At 40.1% G+C, this 17,893-nt stretch overlaps 2 protein-coding genes across 2 annotated transcripts in view; one reads left to right on the forward strand and one right to left on the reverse strand.

Annotated features, from left to right (window-relative positions):
- The window catches only part of daam1a (dishevelled associated activator of morphogenesis 1a), a 157,558-nt gene that overhangs the window by 109,746 nt on the left and 29,919 nt on the right, over window positions 1-17,893 (reverse strand). The window lies entirely within an intron of this gene.
- Window positions 1-17,893, forward strand: part of gabra2a (gamma-aminobutyric acid type A receptor subunit alpha2a) — a 36,345-nt gene that overhangs the window by 3,433 nt on the left and 15,019 nt on the right. Inside the window, exon 4 of the mRNA XM_070979732.1 lies at window positions 11,141-11,208. Within this exon, the coding sequence (XP_070835833.1) occupies window positions 11,141-11,208 (68 nt within the window). The remainder of the gene's footprint in view (window positions 1-11,140; window positions 11,209-17,893) is intronic.

Consider the following 17,893-nt stretch of genomic DNA (forward strand, 5'->3'; position numbering starts at 1 on the left):
TGATGACAAAATGAAAATGTAAAGCCAGTGTGCTCAGAGACCAGGGCTGCGTCTTTGGCATGCAGATGCTGCCGCGGCTTCCAGTGCCAGCCCACAGTTTAATGTCTGTCACTGTGGTCTGACCACTGACCCTCAGTGGACGTTACTGATGCAACTAATGACTGTTTTCATCATTGATTAATCTGCTTCTTATTTTCTGGATGAATTGATGGAGAAAATGCTCATCACAGTTTTACAGAACTCAAGGTGACGTCTTCTAATGTCCAGCTTTGTCCCCACAGTCAAAAAGCAAACATGTTTAATTGATAGTGAGATAAAACAGAGAAAACAGCAAAGACCTAAAAACTGACTGAAACAATAAATAGACTTTTTTAAGAAGTGTTAAGAAACTTAATTAACTTTAAGCTCTACTTAAGACCAATGTCTTTAATACAGATACAAGAACAGATGTTTCTGGAATATGAACAGATACAGACAGAAGGTACATCTACATTACACACAGAATGAATACAGATGCTCCTGCTATTTAGATCATGAGGGTCAAACAGGGCCGAACAGTTACATGAGGGTGAAAATGATGTGAGCCATATTTTATGGTCTTTAAGGGCTCAACCCAGCTGAACACTGATGGTAGATTTTGAATCAGTGTGCTTTCCACCACCATCATCAACACACCAAATAACGGATTATCTTCTGGAAGAATGATGTTCGTCGGGCTTGTGATGGAACAACACCATAGACATGTTTTTTCCCCCGTGTTGTAACTGTGTTTGAGTGAAAATAACAGTTAAGTATGGGTCAAATAAAAAATGAAAAGGTTAACAAAATGTGATGTCAGCTGGAGCAAATCCTCAAATAGAAGCTGCTCTTCAAGTGATGGCCAGCACAAACCACTCTAACGGCTCATATGGTAAATTTAGAATAATATATATTTCCACAGCACTAATTCCAACAAGAGAGTCATGCAATACTCCTCTCTGCTGCTTTTGCTTTCCCTTTTAACACGAATACTAACTTTGCTTTTCTTCTCTCACTGTTCAATTACCATTGGTGAAACAGTTTTCAAAATGAAAGCCTTTTAAAGGTAAATGAAATTGAAAGCAAAGGATTTTGCACATTGAAATGCTGGAGGACCTTTAATGTGAAACATCTGTGCAGGAACTGTTGCGTCTGTTGATGGTCACTTCACAGTGATCTAAAAGTTGTGAATGAAAAGCAAAGAGATAGTGTTTTCAGTTTCTGTGACACACATTTGGCTTCGTAAACCTTGAAGTCAAATGTCTTTCTAGGTGAAATAAACAGTGATATGTCCTTTTTCTGGTGTGTAAATCTTCATCAAGTCATCACTGCTGAAAAAGAATAGCAGCACAGTCACATTAATCATGATAAGCAGGAATGATAGTCAGCTGCCCTGAGCCATAAGTGACTTAAGTGGCCACTCGGGGCCGTTTGGTCACCTGTGGGCTCCTAAACGAGCATTGGTGCGTTACAACTTCGAGGCTGATTTACACTCAGGGAGCTTCTCACACTTGAGATTCTGCAAGAGTTCATTTATGATAAAAAGCAGAGGCTCACAGGAAATGTCTAGCCATACTGGATATTGTGTATGATCCAAAACCTTGAAAGTATTCCAATAAAACATTGCCTTCTGAAGAAGAAACTATTATTCTGAATGCCATGCTGTCAGACAGTTTGGGAAAGGAGATGTTTTCCCAAACAGTTGATCTGACATTTTGGAGGATAATATGATTTACAGTATCAGCAGATGGCCATTATGTATGCTGGCATTCTGAGGTAGTATTGAGTTCAGGTTTGATTCACATTCTTGCTTTCTTTTATGTATTTCTAGAATCTATGAGACATCGATGCCACGTTCAAAAGCCAAACTACAGCAGTGGGTTACTTGTCATTGACGAGGACCTCTGAGTGAATTATGATTGTTATTTGTCAGGAGCGTAGGCAGCAGTAGCATGATGTTGTTATAGATTCTCAAAGCCTTTAGTCAGGGTGGATGGAGGGATCAACGAAGCCCGAGACATTTATAAGAAATGTCCACTGCTCCTTTCCCATTTCCTGCCAACTATGTTGCTTTCTTTTCAACATGACCACGATCATTCCCTCATGCGCTTCACCCTGACCCTTGCAGGCTTTGAATAAAGGTTCAAAGTAGTTATTTTAACAAGATATTCTCACTAAACCTTAAGCATAGTGGGGCCATATCAGAAAATAAGTCAATTTTATAACACTTGTGGAAGGCACTGACAAATGGATTTCCTGCAGACAGGACTGTCGGTTCAAAAAGCTGTGATTGATTATTTTTAAAGGTGACGGGAAGCTAATAATTTGGTCTTTTTTGGGCTGCAGCCTCACATTAAACAGCTTAAACAGGAACACCAGTGTTTTTTCATAGGGATGACCAAATCTTGTGGTGGTACACCAAAATCAAAACCACAAGTGAATTTCAGAAATCCTAGTGTGCAGTTAGTTAGTATATATTTGAAAACAATGTCAGTTTAGGAGTTAAAGTATCACATCCTGATATACTTTGGTTTCTTATTTTACAGTAGTGTTACTAATTATGTGATGTGCATGGACTAAAACCAGCACAATTAACATCTGGAGTTCCACAACCATCCTGTTTTAATGTGTTTTACATCTGTATACATAGGGCTGGGCGATATGGCTGAACACTGTATCACGATATAAGTGTTTTATATCGGTCGATATCGATAATTATTGACATTTTTTATGACCTATTTAAAATAAGGACCAGGAGAAAAATACATTCAATTTAAACATTTTTATTTTAAATTTAACCTTCCTCTGATTATAATCCCCTCAGTTATCAAGGCAGAAAGGAAAGGAAATGTCAACACAACCATGGAAAACACTCAAATAATAAATGTAAATAAAAGTGTAAAAATGTAAGCAGAGAAACCTGAGAACTTTTTTTCTGCAGGTTTAGTGCAGAAAGTTCACAAGCTGATTCACCTTCTGGTGAATAAAATGTTTTCAAATATGTGCGGTGTTTTGTAAACATAGCAAAAACTGAGGTAGACTTGACATCTGTAACATACAAACAAACAAACATGATAGACAGTACAGTAAAATTGATTGAACTATAAAACCAGCCCAGATATGAATAACTTTAGTCACTCTTCTTACTCTAAACATAAATGAATTATTCAATTGTATTTTTATTCCAAGTGTGTTAAAAAAAAAAAAAAAAAAAAACACGTGTAAGAGATGTTTATAACCTGGCTTCTCCTCAGTGCTCAGTGAAGCATGTCTTTAGCTATATGATATGCCGCTGCCTCCATTATGTCTTTGTGCCTTTTAGATGATTTGTCATCAGGCACTGAAGCAGATACCTCTGCATGGCAGTCAGCTGCTTGTGCGGTGGTGCTGCGGTTGCAGATGTTGTTGGACGTTCGCAAATACGGCTGCGCTCCAAAGAGTGAGCGCGGCTAAGGTGGTTAAACAAGTTTGTGGTATTACTGGTCTTGGTGGGGACGACTTGCATAAGTTACAGACCACATTGATCTGACTACGGTCCGACTTATAAATTCCAAAAAACTACTATACTGGCGAGCTGACTTTCCCTGTTTTATCGACAGTTTCTTCGCTCGCTGCAGCGCTCACTTTCTATTTCTCATCTCACTCCTCATGAAGAATCAAACACGAGACAACGAGATGGTGCAACCGAACTTGATACTGTTACATGATTGGCGTGTTAGCATGTCACTCCCACTGATCAGTAATTACTCCCTACGGTGCTCAGTTACCTGAGAGTGAGTGCCTTTGTTCATGCAACCAACCTTGCTTCACAACTGTTTCTTCCGATGAAGAAAAAAAAATTATCAAATGTTTTATCGAACGCATTTTTTATTGATCTTGATTACGTGTCTATCGCAAGACATATCGTTATCGTTTTATCGCCCAGCCCTATGTATACATGTTAGGCCTTTCATTATTCTTCAAATAAGCCAGTTCTACTTTTTCTAAAAAAAGAACAAATAAGCCAGCCTTCAGACATCATAGCTTAAACTGGGAGACCAAACCTAACCAGACATTCTGGGGATCTTCCCCCAGAAAACTGTTAATTTCACAGACTGTTTTTTCTGCATTCTAGTGAATTTATGGAGTAATTTGGTGGCAGAAATATGGAGTTGGGAGGACAGGAGAAAGAGGGAATTGGAAAAAGTGACTCTCCGGCGAATCCAAACCGCAGCCTCAGGAGCTGAAGATAAAGCCAGTGTGGAAGTGTCAAAAACTGCAGTTGCTCAAATGGCCACTTGAAGCTAACTCTAAAACCCAGCCAGTCCCCATAGACCCCCATATTAAACTGCCCAACTTTACAGCAGAAATAAACATGTTTACAGGCTGGTACCAAAGACAGTTTTAGTCTCTATCTATCTAATTTCCTTGTTCATAACAACTGTGAATTATTATTTAACTCACTCATTTTAATTCTATTAAGGTTGAAAGCTTTGCATAATTATGGGTGTGGCTGCTTTGAGTGACAGCTAGCCGCTAGCTTTCAGCAACCAGGCTTCATCTGGCCTGCATCAACACCAACCATGCTCCACCTCTTTGGCCATTTTAGGATGAGCCAGTTGTTAGGTGAAGTCAAGTCAAGATTAATTGTCACTGAGCTTCAAAGTGGCTCTGTCCAGAAAACAAACAGTAAATTTTGTTAAACTAGAGTGCCAGCCTAGAGATAGAAGAGAGAGAAAAGGTTCCTAGCTGAACTATTTTATTTGGATTTGTCATATTTTTCTGATGTTCTTGTGAGAGGTGCTTTCACACATATTTACTGATAAGACTGCAAAGGCAATTCACCGTCTGACACCTTGGCAGCTTAATTCAGTTATTAATCAGCTGCACTGTCTGGTAAATACAAGTCGGAATAAATAGCAGTTCATGATGATAATTGGGTAATTTGATTTTCAGACTTGTAGCTCTTTCTCCAGGGCCGGTTCGCATGTCACATTATTGGTGAGCCTAATTAATCAAACCTAGTCTGTCTTGATCGAATTTAAAGTTTTATTGCTTATTAGGCAAAACTCTAAACACATATGTTTGTGCCTCTGTCATCTAAAGCCACGCAAGCTGTGTGCTTTGGAAAAAAGCCTGATGACTGTCCCGTGTGCAGAAAAAGCTCCTTTAAGAGTAAATCGTGAAAAAATGGATGTGTGGGGTGACACCGTGTTCAAAGTGTCAATTGCAGAGTTGGCAGCCCTGTGGTGATGAATGTTTAGAGGATTATCACCTGAATCTGCAGCTGCCCTTGGCTTTACAGCTTTACCTGCTGCACCTCTGATTTCACCTATGTTGCAAGTGGTGGTTAGAGTTCAGACTGGATTTTGGTCTGTATATGAGTTTGCTGTACAATGTGGTCTTATTGCTCCTGTCAGTCCTCTCCTTAACACACAGCAGCTTAGCATTTTCTTTCTGAATCACTACTGATATACACAATATTTGTGCACTGAGCGAGCACATATTTACTGAGTGCACCTTGAAGTAGTTCTGGCATTTATTAAATCCCTAAAAACTAATTTCCTGCTCATCAAAATTACATATTTGGATATTTTTCTCACTGAAAAAAATCCCCTCATGCCATTAAAATGGCTTAGATTTACAACCCCCGATTCCAAAAATATTTTGATAGCTGCTGCACGCTACACAATGGCAGGTGGTAATATACGAGTAATTCAGCCATTCAAATAACTGAATGAATAAAGTCTTCATCTAATTCAGCAGCTAAGCTATGTGACAAACAGTTTTGTGTAATATTTGCTCTAATGTTCTCCATCAGCATCCACAAGCTATATGACGTCTTTCAGCGTTCAGAATTCAGAATAAGCAGATATTTAATATTTACAAAAATCAATACTGTCATCCATTGTTTTTTTTGTGTCCCATTTTTTTTTTAATCAGGTTTGTATGAAACCCTGGCTGCCTGAATTTGTTTTTGTCGTTGGTGCACTGCAGCTTTAAAGTGGAAATGCTCAGCCATGGCATTGACTGCTTATTTCACTCATGATATGTCTTGTAGAATATAAAAACACTCTACAGACATGTTAACAGAGTTAAAAGCTTGATTTTCACTGGATGGGATCTTTAAGACTTAACATTTTGTCTGTCATATTTGCTATGGTAGGTAGATAATGGTGGCTGGGACGCTGCATTGGTCAAGCTGGGCTTGGCTGGTCTCCTTTAGCTGGAATTAGCATCAAAGCTTGGTGTCTTGGCATCAAGCAAAAAACAACAACAAACATTGATGAATAGGAGCGGTTGGCTGCACAACAGAGGTAACCAGAGAAATTCTCATTTTATGCTTGGGAGACAGTCATAGCCTCACTGTTTCCACTGTTTGACAGGGGTGATTTTTACATTTGTCCGGAGATCCTGTAAGTGTCTCACTGCTAATGTCATGTGGCGAATGTACAGATGTGCTCTTTTTTAACTGTTCATCACACACGTGTGTGTATTTTGCTTTGCACCTATAACATCTGGAATTAGATGACTGTGACAAGGCTTTGTGTCCTTCAGCAGCAGTATTTTGTAAAAGCTGTTGGAAAAAGACCCAAGTCAACTATCAGAGAAGGCTCATAATGATACACACTGGATAAAACAGTGAAATGAGGCTGCAGTGGTTCCTTGTGTTTTATTTGTGCTTAGAGACTGTATATCAGAGTACTGTCTCATGGAAACAGCTGAACCTAAATAAAACACCAGGGTATTAACAGTAATTGTGTTAGTGTTAATGTCAGTGCATTATGTGCGGACTGAAATGGTCTGGGATTATCAACCTGTGGAAAAAAGATGCAGTAATTGTGTCAGCTCTGTAATGCCGCTTTACAGGATCTGCATTACAGAGGGATGCAGCTCATTTATTACCAGCCAAACGTAATTCAAGACGTCTCTAAGTGCATTCTCACTTGTAAGATTGCAATTATCTTTTATTTAAAGTATGTCATTTAAATATTTACGCTTCATAAAAAAGACGTGTACTGTATTGATACAGTCATGGAAAAAATGATTAGACCACCCTTGTTTTCTTCAATTTCTTGTTCATTTTAATGCCTGATACCACTAAAGGTATATTACCTGAAGAATACAATGAGCACGACAAAAAATGCAGCTGATTCCATAAAACTTTATGTCCTATTTGACATGCTTAAGCTTAATTGTATTCCCAGGGTATATAAGAGGCCATTTCATGTCATAAGCAGCACTGTACATGCAGAGGCCCAGAGTGGTTTCCTGCTTACATTCAAGCCGTAGCACAACTCAGAAGTTGTCAGCTCTCACATAATGCCTAAAACAAAAGAATTATGTGAAGTCACAAAGGCAGCCATCTTGGCACTGCTGGAAATTGGCATGAGTGAGAGACAGGTAGCCAAAAAAACTGAAGATCTCCAAGACAGCCGTTCATTACACCAAGAAAAAGCAAGCTGAACATGGTACTGCCAAATTGCTAGCTGGTCAAGGCAGGAAATGTCTTTCTACCCCACAAGCGGACCGCGTACTCATCTGTCCCTGTGTCAGGAATCGTCGTCAGACCTCCGGGGACCTTAAAAATGAGTGGGCACTGTCGAGAAATGTCACTTGTTCAGCAAGGACAGTTCAAAACCGACTTCTTGAAGCCGGTCTGAAGTCACACAGGGCACGGAAGAAGCCCTTCATCAATGAAAGGCAGAGGAAGGCCGGGTTACTCTTAGCTAGGGATCACAAGGATTGGACTGTTGATGATTGGGCTGAGGTTCTCTTCAGTGATGAATCCAATTTTGAGTTGATGCCCACTCCAGCCAACTTACTGGTTAGGAGGAAGCCTGGAGAAGCCTACAAACCAGACTGTCTTGCCCCACAGTAAAACATGGGGGTGGGTCGGTGATGATCTGGGGTTGTTTCAGTATGGGTGGAACAGGCCAAATGCAATCGTGTGAAGGGCGAATGAACCAGGTCACGTACAGGGCTACTCTTGAAAACAGTCTTCTTCCATCAGCTGATAAACTCTTTCCTGCCTCGAATGACTGGATTTTCCAACAAGACAATGCCCCTTGCCACATGGCAAGGTCAGTTAAAGCCTGGATGGAGAACCAGAACATTCAAACCATGCCTTGGCCTGCTCAATCACCAGATCTAAATACAATTGAAACCTGTGGAACATCATCAAACTCAAAATTCGAACCACAAGCCCAAAAACAAAGCAAATTTGTTTGAATTTTTTGCAACAGGAATGGGCTGCTGTGACAGCAGAACAATGTCAGAAGCTGGTGGAGAGCATGCCAAGATGCATGGCTGCAGTCATCAAAAACAATGGTTATGCAATCAAGTACTAACTCCTGTGTGTATCATGTGACTAACAGACAGAAAAGAAAACATGGAATGCCTGAAAGCACTGTTTTTGGCAGTACAATGCCATAGCTTTTGATGTAAGAACTTAAGTGACTTCGGTTATTATCAAGAAAACCATGGAAAATGGTGAGATATCAGCTCTTAAATTAAACTCTTATGAGCTATTTTTGTTGTTATCATTATATTTGTCCAAACAAATGCACCTTTAGTTGTACCAGGCATTAAAATGAACAAGAAATTGAAGAAAACAAGGTGGTCTAATAATTTTTTCCATGACTGTATATTGAAATGACCTTTTTTCTGCTGCTCACTGTTAAGTGTGGCCACAGCAGATCATCTGTTTCTGTCTTGTTGGGCCCGCCCAACCTGCCATGGAAATCTGATTTGTGATCTGCATATTTGATTTGGTGTATACTTTTTTTTATGCTGGACGCCCTTCCCAATGCAACCTTTCACATTTATCCACACTTAGGAATGCACTTGCTTGTGTATCCCCAGTGTTTGGGGAGCAACCCGGAGCTCACTGTCTTGCCCAAGGACACTTTGACATGTGGACAGGAGGAGTGGGGGATTGAACCACTAACCCTGACAGACAATGGATTTTTGAGGCTAATACCAACTCACATGAAGCTACTTTCATAATATAGCATCCGCACGAATGCTCACAATAAAGAATTAGCAGCACACTGTGGCTGTAATGTTATGTGTGACAGTGTTAATCTGTTTTAATCATTTACTTTCCAATCCAGTAACTGTCATTCTCATTAAAGATTATTATATACCTTTGACACCAAACTGTCCTGGAGACTCTAAGGCTAAATGTTTTTGAATATGTTGTTAGAATGACTAATATAAAGGCTGTGTTTGCAAACTAAGTTTCTTGTGCAAACTGCTCAAAGCTCAGGACACAGAGTACTGACTTCAGTATTGTGAAGCTCAGAACAGACTCTGTGGACCCAAAGAATTATTCATCCTGATTATCTAGAAAGCTGCAAAAACAGGAACAGGTGAAAGGTGGAAGTTCACTGACAAAGAATTTAAAAATTAAAATGCTCATATTAATCTTCCTCTGTATTTTCAGTTAGGTCAGTGACACATATGAATTACAATGTTCCAGCATTTCAAAATAAAAGGCAAAAATTAATGGCAGACAGGATTGAGGTCTTGGCCTCGGTCCACACATGGACCCAGGGGCTAGTCAATCCGGACCCACCCATAACTCAGGGCCACATCCATCCTGCAGAATATTAATGAACTCAGAAAATTCACACATCTGACTGTACTCACCAGAGGAAGAAGCCCAGTCTGTCCTCAGAGTAATTGTAGATTAGCTTGCCAACCCCTAGCAATGAGCCAAAAAGTCTCTAATTCATAGTTCACTCACTTTACAGAACTGGATTACTCTCAAACTCCATCCTCTCGCCTCCTGGGACCCATCATCAAATCAGTCACCTCCCAGGCTGGACATTCAGTGTAGCCGTCAGCAGTGTGCTGGCTGGACTATGGGAAGTAACTCCAGAGTTGTCTGACTCTATGTGACTCAAAATGGCTTCAGTGCACTTCTGAAATACTGTGAGGCTCCATAGTTCTTGTCTCTTCAACTGTCTTTGTTCTGCTAATAATAGAAATGATACTGATATTCTGTGAATATTTTCCTTCTGCATTGATAGTGTAATGTCACCGTTCCTTCGTCAGCCTCTAGATCATGGTTGGCACACATACTTAAGACCCCAGTAAACCAGACCCTACTCAGCCCAGTTGTCCATCCATCCATCCATTGTCTATACCCGACTATCCCTTTTGGGGTTGCGGGGGGGCTGGAGCCAGTCCCAGCTGTCATTGGGCAAAAGGCAGGGTACACCCTGAACGGGTCGCCAGTCGATCGCAGGGCAACTCAGCCCAGTTATACTGAGTTTAATTTGGACCTCGTCCAACTCGAGTCCTGGGTCAGGTCTCAGTTTCTCAGAACTGAGTGGGCCTGTGGAGACCTCTACTGTACACAACCAACCAAAAACAGACAAGGGGAGCACAATCACAATTCATAATGAATGCTAATATTGCTGTTTTGGATGAATAAGGAAGCAACTGTTTACTGAATTGTTTACCATATCGCCTTGATTACTTGGTTATGCCATTGTTGTGTTCACAGCTTGTTTACACTGTCATCAAGTGGCACAAAATTTAATGCAGATTTAACGGTATTTAGATATGAGCTAATGTTACTGTAGTAATGTTGAGTAGCCTTGTTTTTTAATTTGCAGTCAATCAATTTACTAATCATGGGCAGTACTACTTAGCAAGTGGAAATTTGTATAATGTCATCTGTGTCTCAGCAGGAGCCTTGTCAAGTCTGAGAAAATATCCCTGATAAGGTCACCGGGGTTATCTCAGCTTGAGGTTGGAGACAACAAATAAATAATAGAAAGCTGCATTACAAACTGAAGATGTGGAGTTTCAAAGATGTGGTTGTTTACCTGTCTGAGAGGGTTTAATGAAATATTATATTTATTGCATTATGGTAAAGGTAAAATCAAGTGCTTTTGGGGCCTCTGCTACTTAAATTCTGACCATTATTTTATTAATCTGTCTCTCGATTGTCCCTCAACCTTTTGGAAGTACAAAAGAGGAGAGTTGCAGTTACAGCTAACTCCTTCTTCTTCAGTTAACTTTCCAAACTCATGGGTTTCCTCTATGGCTCAAATGTCTGGCTCCATGGCACTTGCTTTTGTTAGGTACTATGATTTTCTACAATAAATTTCATTCTTTGTTTCCACAGATCGAGTAACAGAAGTGAAGACCGACATCTATGTGACCAGCTTTGGTCCAGTATCTGACACAGATATGGTAAGTGTAACCTTACCTCACAGCACGTCATCCTCTCAGGACCCAAGACAACACACAGAGTGTGAAATGAAAATGGCTCCAGTGCCCTTGAAAGCCTTGAGTGCACACTTCGAGCAGTCAAAATAATTATGAAGTTTCAAATACACATCATTGAAGGATTTTGCTTCAGGTGTGAGCAAGGAGTTTGACAAAGTGACAGTCTGTAACAGGCGGGAGGCTCTGAGGCACTGACAGCTTAAAATATTAAGAAATGTCACAGAGAGTAAATATATCAGGGCGATCAAGCTTGTTTGGAAAGACAATCAAATTCCTACTAATAAGGGTGAAATGTGGCCATGCTTTAGGAAGGGTTCATATCAGAAGCAAATCAGTCACTGTGGCTGCCAGTTCAGTTGTCAGTGAGAGTGGGCTGACTGAGTCTTTCATGGTACTGATCTGATATCAGTGTCAGTATAATGACTTAGTGAAGGGGCTTTGGTGGTAATATAATCAGCTATATTTGATAAGAATTTCATAAGATACAGTATACACCATCTGCAAGTAGTTATCATAGTGCATCTTCTCAGCTTCACACTGCATTAAGCCTTGTTCTGCTGATTTTAAAGGTCAAGAGGTTCGGCAGTAGAAAAGGCTGTCAAAACAGTGAAATTGTGGGTTGTAAAACTGAGACAATGAACTGAACCACCAACCTCAATGGAGTCCATAATTCTCCATAGGGGCATCACCACGAGCGACACCTTTCACATCTGTTTGAATTTAAAAATATGGATTACATCAGTTTTAAAAATGATGGCCCAAAAATGTTCATTAGTCATTATTAAATCTGACAGTTGGCATGGAAGGTGTAATGAATATTCATGATCCTCAGATGGTTTCTCTTGACATTGGTGACCATTCCTCTCATGCCACTTTCAGAAGTTCTCCTCTACCAACATTTTTCACTGTCTTGAAATCTAATGGCTGAATTATCATTACATTTGCTGTGGATATTGGATATTGGATATATATGGATATATGTTCCCCAGAGTAATACTCAGACCTCATCAATGCAGGATGTGGTGGGTGGTTTTGGTGACAGTTTACTATTGCTTGGGGAAAAAAATGGAGAGAAGCACTGATGTATGTCATCTGCAAGTCACAAATGACTTTGTCCTGTCAACAGTTGGAATAGCCCGTACATGTATATCAGCTCATGAATCATTTCTGTTTTCTTAGCTAGCTGTTAGTCTGTGTGAAACAAACATGGCAACATGTAGTAACAGTGCACGGGGCCCTTGATGACCCATGATGTAGACAGTAATCAAATCTGAACAAGTGATCAGCTGGCACCTTGGAGACACATGACAGACACAGGTGTGAATGATGATGTGTCTCGGTTGTACACTTGTGATCGGATCAGCCAAAATGCATGTTAATGCCGGGTGTAAAGAGGGCCTTAAACACACTTGGGAGGGAAGGCTAATGAGGGACAGGTGAAACCAATCAACAACCACAAAGGCAGGGAAACAATGGAAGTAAAGCAAAAGATGATGCATGAGGTCTTTCAATGTAAAACAGGAAATAACTAAGCTGATACCCCAAACCATGACAATCACAGCACCATGCAAACATCCTGGCATTACATGCATTTTCTTAAAATGACAACTGAAATGACACAAAAGCAAGGCCAAACACCTCGCTTGCACCTTGCTCCAAACAGCTGCTTTTAAGCCGACACGGTCCTTCGTAAAACCTCAGGGTTGACTTGCTGGGCCAGCTCAGATGTAATTACACACATCCAGCAGATAAAATCTTCCAGACAGAGACATGTCAGCTCTGCTTGTCCTGTTGCTATTGGAAACCCAGCCACTCCAACCAGGAGAGTGATGACATGGCAAGGGTCAGACTATGTTATTAAAAATGAGATCTGATCATCCACTGCCATGCATCTCTGATATAGAGATGTTTAATATATTACTATTAAACATATTAATGATCATTATCATATATTGGCTGCCCTTTGTAAACCCCATTCTGAAATGATTCAAATGTAGCATTTTGATGGGATGGCACATATTGCAGTCCTGCACGATGTATTATGATTGTAATGATGATTGAATCATAGCTGACCTGACACCAACACACATTCAGCTGGGGCAGAGGTCAAACATGGCAACACAACAAGATGAAGAGGACATTAATCCTACATTAGTGGTTTTTTCAAACATTCCTTCATACCTCAGATCATTACCTGCTATCACTTCCACCCAGCATACGGTGAATAAAGAAATATAACCCTGTTACATACGAGGGGCTCTTGTGACCCTAGAAACTAAAACATTCTGACAAAAAAAATATTGATAAAGACAAATAGTTTAACGAATGCCAGGGAGTTGAGATCTGAATTGAATCAAATGAGTTAGAATGGTGTAAGCCTGTGGTATGCATGTAATGGTTAAAGGTCAAAAGCAAGTCAACCCCCATAGACCCTGATATTAAAATGCCCAACTTAACCTGGTTCAAAAAACAGGTTTGTTCATAATAACTGTACAGGGTGAATTTTTATAGAAACTCACTCGATAAAATTGTATTAAGGCTTAAAGTTATGCATAATTAGCATTAGCATAGCATAATCAGCCCGTCTCAGCTCCACCCACACTCCACGCACCCATTTTTTAATTAGCTGAAAGTTTGGTGGAGTCAGGTGCTGCCATGTTACTGAGCTTCACAATGACTCTTCAGAAACAAATGGGCGTCACAGATAGTTTTATACAGTCTGTGGGTCAATCAGTTGATCATTCTAAACACGCACCTCATCACCACAGAATTTAATGAATGTGGGTTTCATCAAACATGAGCACAGTGAGGATCACATGAGCTTACCCTCCACATACACACATTGTTGAATTACTGTATGTAAGATGTTCAAACAGGAGACAGTAATGCAATCGATCATTAAGCATGTGACCCATTTGACTCACCACAGGTGTTTAGAGTTGCTGTCACTTTACTGCAAACAGCTGCAGATTCAACCTGCATCTATTGAGGTTTAATCTGCTTTCTGCCCTTGTCCTGTGCAGAAATATAGTATTTTGCATTGTTTTAAAATAGGGGGGATTTAAAAAAAAAAAAACCTTCAATAAAGATAAAACACAAACGTATGACTTTAAGTCTTGGGTTAACAGATTTGTTTTTTTTGACCATGTTAAAATCGTAAATTAAATATCAACATCCAGTTTGCTCACAGGGAGAACCCTCACTTGCATCAGCTGGCATGTATATGTCACACACACACACACACACACACACACACACACACACACACACACACACACACACACACACACATACACACACACACACACACACACACACACACACACACACACACACACACACACACACACAAACTCAGTGCTTCCTTCCTTAAAAGCTTTCCTCAGTTTTCAGCCACCCAACCCCCTCCCCAGCCTACCTGGTTGTTCTCAAATATTAAAGTGGCACAGAAGCGAGGGGCAGAGGGATGGAAGTGGTCATGATCGAGACAGCGCCTTCAAAAGAAAGAAAAATGAGAGATGGTCTCATGTTTAATTCATGCCATGTCTCCATCAAACTTGCAGCAGATAATTTCACTCCACCACAGTGTCTATCTTTTCTCTGCCTTTGATAGCTCCGATATACACACACACACACACACACACACACACACACACACACACACACACACACACACACACACACACACACACACACACACACACACACTTACACACATCTCCCACGCAACATCACACACACACACATGCACACCTATTTCCTGAAGACCCCCCTGCTGCTCCCTCTGCCTCGTTGTTTGCGAAGGTTTCTCATTGCTGGATTATAATGTCCTGTCTGTGCTTCTCACGCGAATACTGCGAAAGCAGACGGTGAGACGCTTCAGAAGCATAACACCCCTGCTTATTTGTATGAATTGTCACGGCACTGTAAAAACCATCTTTTTTAAAATAATGCTAGTGTTTTATACAAGATCTTGACATTTATTTAAGTCAGACTGAAAGAAAGAACTACAAGAAATTCGATCTATCTGCTACAGTCTACATATCGGATGTGGAAATGACTTGTGTTGCCCTTTGAGAAAAAAAAATCAGAAAACAAAACAGTGAAAATTATATTTCTTATTTTTTGATGTCACGATTGCAGTCATTATGGTCTTTGATGGATGACCATTAGGTGCATCCAATCAAATTTTGCATCAGGCAGTGACATAGCCTTCTGTCACAGGCAGAGCATATGGTCACATTGAAGCCTGGACCACACGTACATAGATATTTTCATCTGTGTTTGGGTCTCTCGTTCACATGCATACTGTTTATGCATATGCCCATTGTTGCTTTGTGAAATGAGCATGCGCCTGAAACAGCAGCAGCGCTGACAGGCTGTAGGGGTGGGCGATACAGTCCATGCCGTAGAGGTGAGAAAAGTGCACTGCTAATATCTGAGCATAGTCTGCAGGTTAGATAGCTACTGAGACATTAGACAGGATGTAAACATACCTGTGAGTGCCTCCTGGATCTGCTCCTTACTCTTCAATAGGACTTACACCACGCTGACTGGCCATGACGTGCAGGCTACAGAGCAGTTTTGTCTGCTTTGTCTCTGCTTCCCTACGGTGCAACACTGGCACTCTGGCAGCCTGCCAGCTGCTGTCAATCAAACTCAGACATCAACACGCCTTACACTAGGCTGAGACATACGGGAGCGTTTCTGATATTTCCCTGAAGACTGTCCTTCTTCCTTTCAATTATAAAAAACCACTAACAATAAATTTGAAAAATGTGGAGTGCTGAGATAGCTCAGCTGGTGGAGCATGCACTCCATGTACTGTGTTCGTACCATAAAACAGAACATTTGGAAGAAGCTTTGACATTACTTTTGACAACAAAAAGGGAAGACTAAATTAAGCTATTCACCCAATATTACAGTATGTTTGAAACTTGTTATTACCAAGATATTGCCAGGTTCCATGCTATTACCACAGAATTACCTTGTTGTCTCTGTTGCTGCCCAATTTCCTTTTTATGACAGAGCTGAAATATGAAGCACTACGAAATACAGGTTTGTCTGATCCCAATCAGAGATTACAGGTACAAATTTAAATGTACAAGTTTCGAAAACTAAAAGCACTTTCAAGCCATACATTGCTGCATTTAAGTTCTGGTCTGGTTCCTGTTCACACTGGCTCTTTGCAAATGAGGCAAACATTTAATGTGGAGTAAATATGCAGTTTTTAGACTGACAGGTAACTCACTGATTTCAGTAATTTCAGCTCAGTGATGTGTGCAGGTGGTGAGTTTAGAAACAACATAAATGTATTTATTCCAAACAGAATAAAGTCACAAAATGTGAAGAGATTAAATATTCGTATACCTATTGTAAGCTAGTTTATTGAGTTGCCTTTTAACCTCCCACTAGTAGCATGTAAACTGGCTTTTATTGTGAAGGGCAGAAAAATGTATTGAGTGAATCTGTAATGCATCTGGCAATGTTAGAAACAGTTGTGTGTTGTGAGTTGTGCCCTCCTTGCTCAAACTGCAGAAAAATACAACCATATGCCCCCTTAGTCCAAGTTTCTCTCATTCACTGAAAAAAGGATGGATGGATACCTTCCCCCCTAAGACACAGAAACAGTGCAAATATGTTTTTGTGGCAACAAATATGTTTTTGTGGCAACAAAATAAACACAGAAATATGGTAAAATTTTGACAGTGATGGAATGCTTATTACATTATGTTACTCATCAACAAAAAAGTAGTCTGAGTAATATAACATGTTACTTTGTAGCACGCTTCCCCCAACACTGATCATGAAAGCGCAGTTTTCCTCTCCTTTCTTTAATGTTTACTTGCAATCCAGCTCCTCACCAGAGCAGGTGTGTGTGTTAAAAATTAATGGGATTTTATTTCAAATGAAATTTACACTGTGCAAAGTGTGCAAAGTGTGGCCTTCATTACAGTTTAAAAGTCAGAGCAGTACAACGCACTGATATAGGACAGAAGGAGATTTGACCTATAGGGATGTTATAGAATGTTAAATAATTTAGTCTTTCAGTCTTTGCCCGACAGCCTATCCAGCTACACAGTGGAGTCACATTTTGTTCTTGTTATGCTCAGTCCTGATTCATTTTTTTTCCTGATCTGTTTACGTTTGTGTGTAGAAATTCCATCAAGTCCCATTCTTTTAAGTCCTGTTCCCATTTGAATCCTGAGAAATGGTTTCCCATGATGTATGTATAACAGAGCTCCTACCAATATATAAGATTTAAGCTCAGTAGGCATTGTGTTGTTAAAGTGGTTTTGTAAGGCTCTTTCATTGAACCTTTGTCAGCTTTACTGATCCAGCTCCAGTCAATATTGGATCTTATCAGATTTTAGAATATGATTAGCATTTATTTGAGCTTACAATATAATTGTGTTTTCTAATTATTATACTAAAGGATGTCATCTTTTTCCCTCTGAAGTTATTATTTGAACATTTAAGCTCAGAGAAGTTTGCTCTCAGAGGCACAGATTTCCTGACTGCTGGAATCTTCTGTAAAACTCTATGTAGTCCACATGGAAATTTGGTTTCGACATATACTGTGGAGTAATCAGAGAGCCAGAACGAGGGTGAGATGTTTCCACTCGGCTGCAGGGACCGAAGGCCTCAG

Source organism: Chaetodon trifascialis, chromosome 14 (assembly GCF_039877785.1).
Source record: "Chaetodon trifascialis isolate fChaTrf1 chromosome 14, fChaTrf1.hap1, whole genome shotgun sequence".
NCBI lineage: Eukaryota > Metazoa > Chordata > Actinopteri > Chaetodontiformes > Chaetodontidae > Chaetodon > Chaetodon trifascialis.